Here is a 5,867-nt window from a genome sequence, read left to right on the forward strand (position 1 = left end):
TGATGAAGCAAATCCTACGAAATGAGAAGTTAGCAAAATGGATCCTAGTTGTGAAGATGTGGAGAAAACTGACATCTGGATAGACGATACGGCTTGACGTCGCAGTCCATCTTTTAAGTATGGTAGGTGGCCCACTGAGTCTTGCACAGGAACATTTATGCCTCTCTGAGCCAGGTTCTGAGTGCCAGGTGACAGAATTTTGGGCTGTGCTGTCACGTGAGTGCTTGGATGTCCCAGCAAAATGCGAATGATTCTTGCTTCTTTCCTTCGCCCCCATCTGTTATACTTCCAACATGAGCCAACCTAATGTCCTCCAGGGAGCTCAGAACATTGTTATAACTGACAGCAACATAAACATCGCCAATGCTGTAAGTGAAGTTCTCTGATGCCTCTTATCGCAAGCTAATCACTTGGTATTTTGCACAGATCAATTACTACACTAGTGCTGGCAACAGAACAATATATACAACGATTCCCGTAAAACCAAACTCAAGTATTCATTTCACAGGACAGACCAATGTTCTCACAAAACTGAAGAAACATTTTACTGCCGAAAGCAACGATAAACTCCGCCATCAAAAATTCTTTTTGTTGTATGGCATGGGGGGTATCGGGAAGACTCAGATTTGTTTGAGGTTCATTGAGGATATGTCTGACTAGTAAGTACTCCACCATACTACTTAGTCCCCATTTCATGGGTTCCCAGCTTTTCGAGGTCTTTATTGTCCTCCACTGATTCCTGCCGGATTCCGGAGGAATCAAATTTGGCAGAGGGCCCTGCCAAATTAATCAAACTATTCCGCGAAATTTTGAATGGAATTCAAATTCCGCCGGAATGGTTCCGGTGATCACCCGGAAGGAATGCTCACGGAATCAGACAGAACGGAATTCCTGATGCCCAAATCAAACGTCGGCGTTTGCCGACGTTTGATTTGGGCATCATCAACAAACAACGCCACATCTCTCTCCAACCACCATCATCACCGACGCCTACACACCACATCGCCAACGTCCACCACGCACACCAGCCACAACGATGAGACAACGACGATGGCCACGACGCGGCAAACGACGCCTCAACGCCACATCAACAACCCTAGTAAACAAGCACGGCAACACGTTGCCACGTCGCCAGACGACGAACGACGAAATCGTCGTTCGTCGTCCTAGGTGAGCACCCCCCCCAAACTCATCCCAACCCAGCTCGCTAACACCACGCCCAGAACGAGGGACGGACAGCACGTCAGCGCCCCACCACGTCAACGGAGGGCCACGCCAACAGACGACCCACACACCACCACGTCAACGGACCGCCACCACATCAACGGACGACACCCACGTCAACGGACGACGCCCACGTCAACGGACGACGACGACGACGTCAGCGGACGACGACGCCCACGTCAGCGGACAACGAGCACATAAGCGGACGACGACGACGACGTCAGCAGACAACGCCCACGTCAACGGACGACGACGTCAGCAGACAACGCCCACATCAACGGACGACGACGACGACGTCAGCGGACGACGCCCACGTCAACGGACGACGGCGAGCACGTCAACGAAGACACGACAGGAACGACGTAAAGCACAGGCCGACGAACAGCGACGAGGCCCAGTACTCCCCACCACACTCTCCCCCCTCCATCAGTCCCCAACACTCCATCCACCCTCCCTCTCTTCCCTCCCTCCCTCCTTCCCTCCCTCCATCCTTATTCCCTCCCTCTTCCCTCCCTCCATGCCCCCTCTCTCTCCATTCCTCCCCCTCTCTCTCCATTCCTCCCCCTCTTTCCCTCCCTCCCCCCTCTCTCCCTCACTCCCTCCCCTCCATCACTCCCTCCCCTCTCCATCACTCCCCATCACCTCTCCCCATCACCCCTCTCTCCTTCACCCCTCTCCCCCTTCCCTCCATCCCTCCCCCCTCCCTTTAACACTCTATGTAGTAGGATAATTTTGTAGTAGAATAATCTCATGTAGTTCTAGTGAATACACTTGAATTATCCATGTTCAAATTTGAATATCATAAGCAATTCCTAAGTTTAAGTTATCAGCATAGAATAGAATAATAGATTGACTGACTGCATTACACAAGTAATTCAGGAGGTCTTGATAAGTGCAGATTAAGTCATATGACATCTAGCTAAAGTGGAATTGTAGGGGGAACTGAGAAGTATAGATTCGTACTGAAATTTCTGTCTATTCCAGTTGGATTCCTGTCAATTCTGGCCGGAATCCACAGAATTCCTGGAATTCCGCGGAATTCCTGGATTCCAGCCGGAATCCACGGAATCCGGTAGGAATCAGTGGAGGAATGGAAAGTATTGAGCTTTTCCCATGTTTTCTGGATTGATGCATCTTCAATTGGTACAATCACACAGGGACTGAAGGGAATCTGCAACCTTCCTAAGGCTCAGTCTTCTGCTCTGGATGGTTCACCTCAATCTGCTTTACAGTGGATTAGCTCTCTGAGAGAAAACTATGCAATGGTCTTTGATAATGCTGATAATCTGACACCTGAGGAACTGGAGCAATATTTTCCACCTGGGCTAGGAGGGAATATTCTGATAACTAGTCGCAACTCTGGCTTAAAACATTTGACTTTACATGAGAGTTCTCTTGAGGTGAAAGAGATGGAAGAAACTGATGCCATCTCTTTACTCTTAAGTGCTGCTTGGTTGAATGAGTCTCAGGAAGATCTACAAGCTGAGGCTTCCAAGATTGTGAATGAGCTCTTTTGCATTCCCCTAGCTATTGATCAGGCTGGTGCTTTCATTGCTTTTGGGAGCACAGACATCAGAAACTATCTTGATGAATACTCTCAATACAGAGAAAGATTATTATCTTACCCAGCTTTCAGAGGGGCATCTACGTATAACAGAACGTGTATGGGACTTTGGAGCTATCATTCAAAGAGATTCAGCATAGAGCTAAAAGCGATGATTCTCAAAGAGCTGAGGCAGCTAAGAGTGCAATGTTTCTGCTGGCAATCTTTGCCTTCTTTCATTTTGATGGTATTACTGAGGAAATGTTTTCCTATGCTGCTACTCAGGAGTGTGGAGATAATTGGAAGAGGTCTGCCTTGCCTCTTGCAAGCTCTATAATAGACTCCACACTGCTTCTGCTTCACAACACAGGAAAATGGGACAATCTCATCTTCAAAGAGGGAGTTGGAGTATTACTGTCTTTTAGCCTAGTCAAACTGGTTTCATCCAAAGTGTTTATACCATGCATCCACTTATTCATGCATGGGGAAGAGACAGAATGTCCTCAGAAGATAGACAGAAATTCTGTCTGATGGCATATGGAATGTTAGCTTGCTCCCTGACAGAAGACTTTAATAAGCAACCATATCAGTTCATAAGGATTTTGGTCACTCATTGCCAATAATTTCATCACTCTTTCACTTCCTAAGAGCCAGCTTTTTTACATGCTTGACCCTGCCACTGGCACCTCATTATGGTGGGCACTACACTGTGTAGTGCAAGTCATAACATGCACAGCAGCACATTCCATCTCTATCAACCCTTCTTTGCCCATCACACTATGCACTTACATTCCTCAATTTCAATTCAATTGCATTGCCATGCAGCACCTGGCAGTTTTATTGGTGTTAGACCCTGATCGTATGAACCCACTCTATGGGCACATGCTGGGAGAGAACATTCAAGTGTGGTTCACTGATTTTCAGAACATGGGATGACAAGCTGTGCAGTGGATTCACATGGTGCACACCCAATCAGCCCATTTGGACATTTACTCAGGTTGGAATTGGGATGCACTCTCTCAGAATATTTCAAACCTCAAAATCCCAAACTGCCATCTTATTGGAGGACCCGAGGGTATGCAGTCATTTTTCTCAATATTTTTAATTACTCATGAAAAGATAGATCATGTCAATTCTGCCTCATACACCATTCATTCTGCATCTAGTTCTTCTGTCAGCAAGTCTTCCAGCAAGAGCAGCAGTGGGAGCATCACACATGACAAAGACACTGTTATGGAAGAAGCTGAGCATGGTAGGAAGTCAAATTTTCAACTGAGAAGACTGAAGCTAAAGACTTGTCAGTTAATAGGTCCCTGGTATGGGAACAAGGAATAACAAGATAATGAGATAATAGAAAGTAGGGATGGAGAAACAAGGTATCATAGTGAGGGGTCTGTCTTGGGGATGTCTTGAGGGCATGGGTGTGGAATGATTCATGACAGTTATTGGCCTTGAACTCAAGATTGGCACAAGCATGATGATAGTGAATTCCACAACACACAGGCTTTAACGCACTAAATTGGAGGATGTTTCTGACATAATTGCATTGATGGCAAGTAAAGGAAAAGTAAGGGGTTTTTAAGAAAGAAAAAATATACATACTGGATCAAGTTTTTTTAACTTGCCTGAGGTGGCTGAAGTTCTTGCCAAAATTTAAAATTCAGATTTCCTACATCTCATGAAGGTACTTTGATTGCACACTTCAACATAACTGTATCTGCTATTGGCACTGCTATTGCAGACTTGTATCTGCAGTTCAACAAAACTAAGGTAACTTGAAGAGGCCTTGATGCACATTGGTAGCTTAGTGGATGCATTGGAGGATAATGGACAGCTCAACAGGAGAGTTGAAGACAGGCTTGAATGCAAGCACAGACATAAAGTATGGGATGGTGAATCATGAGATGCTTTTGATAAACTCATACACAGTCAATCATTAATTAAAACAGTCAGACAAAGAGAAATTTATTCAACATACTAAACAGAATATCAAGATATGAGTAGAAGCCAGAATTTCAGTGAAAATGAATATAGGTGAAAAGGATGGAAGCATTGGGGAAGAAGAATTAAGTACTAGTTCCTGCTAAGCCATCATTGAGATGTTTCTTACTATGAAATGAATGCATCATCCCAGACTTGAATTTTGAAATCCTCTTGGCAAGATTGGTCAGAGAATGCACTAATCATATAAATATGAGTGTCAGTGAAAAAGAAAAAAGGAAGCTCATTTCATACCTTTTTCCCTAGAATTCATAAGGGGAGATTCTGCTCCAGGAACTTTATTCTTCATTTTCTGAGCTTGGATATCCAGTTTCTTTGCCTCTGTGTATTTTCCTAGATGTCGATATGTGGCTGCTAGATGTGCCATGGCATTGATTGTATCTGGGTGTTCCACTCCAAGAATCCTGTTCCTTGCATCCAGAACTTGGATCTGCAGCTTCTCTGCCTCTGTGTATTTTCCCAGGTTTCCATATGTGGCTGCTAGATTTGCCATGGCAGTGATTGTATCTGGGTGTTCCACTCCAAGAATTCTGGTGGCTTGCATCCAGAACTTGGATCTGCAGCTTCTCTGCCTCTGTGTATTTTCCCAGGTTTCCATATGTGGCTGCAAGATTTGCCATGGCAGTGATTGTATATGGGTGTTCCACTCCAAGAATTCTGGTACTTGCATCCAGAACTTGGATCTGCAGCTTCTCTGCCTCTGTGTATTTTCCCAGGTTTCCATATGTGGCTGCAAGATTTGACATGGCAGTGATTGTATCTGGGTGTTCCACTCCAAGAATTCTGGTGGCTGCATCCAGAACTTGGATCCACAGCTTCTCTGCCTCTGTGTATTTTCCCAGGTTTCCATATGTGGCTGCAAGATGTGACATGGCAGTGATTGTATCTGGGTGTTCCACTCCAAGAATTCTGGTGGCTTGCATCCAGAACTTGGATCTGCAGCTTCTCTGCCTCTGTGTATTTTCCCAGCTTTTGATATGTGGCTGCTAGATTTGACATGGCAGTGATTGTATTTGGGTGTTCCACTCCAAGAATTCTGGTACTTGCATCCAGAACTTGGATCTCCAGCTTCTCTGCCTCTGTGTATTTTCCCAGGTGT

The 5,867-nt window shown here is 45.4% G+C and overlaps 3 protein-coding genes across 3 annotated transcripts; all 3 read left to right on the forward strand.

Annotated features, from left to right (window-relative positions):
- Positions 1–293: 293 nt before the first annotated feature.
- Positions 294–736, forward strand: LACBIDRAFT_328314 (uncharacterized protein; the record flags this gene model as incomplete). The annotated part of the gene is made up of 3 exons (XM_001882277.1): positions 294–368; positions 427–659; positions 685–736. 3 exons carry the CDS (start codon positions 294–296, stop codon positions 734–736), a joined length of 360 nt encoding a protein of 119 aa, XP_001882312.1.
- A 300-nt stretch (positions 737–1,036) lies between these two features.
- Positions 1,037–1,954, forward strand: LACBIDRAFT_328315 (uncharacterized protein; the record flags this gene model as incomplete). Its single annotated transcript, XM_001882278.1, has 2 exons — positions 1,037–1,170; positions 1,204–1,954. 2 exons carry the CDS (start codon positions 1,037–1,039, stop codon positions 1,952–1,954), a joined length of 885 nt encoding a protein of 294 aa, XP_001882313.1.
- Positions 1,955–3,776: 1,822 nt separating this feature from the next.
- Positions 3,777–4,118, forward strand: LACBIDRAFT_299328 (uncharacterized protein; the record flags this gene model as incomplete). The annotated part of the gene is made up of 3 exons (XM_001882279.1): positions 3,777–3,842; positions 3,891–4,019; positions 4,077–4,118. 3 exons carry the CDS (start codon positions 3,777–3,779, stop codon positions 4,116–4,118), a joined length of 237 nt encoding a protein of 78 aa, XP_001882314.1.
- Positions 4,119–5,867: the final 1,749 nt, after the last annotated feature.

The sequence above is a fragment of the Laccaria bicolor genome, genomic scaffold (genome assembly GCF_000143565.1).
Source record: "Laccaria bicolor S238N-H82 LACBIscaffold_16 genomic scaffold, whole genome shotgun sequence".
Classification (NCBI taxonomy): Eukaryota; Fungi; Basidiomycota; class Agaricomycetes; order Agaricales; family Hydnangiaceae; genus Laccaria; species Laccaria bicolor.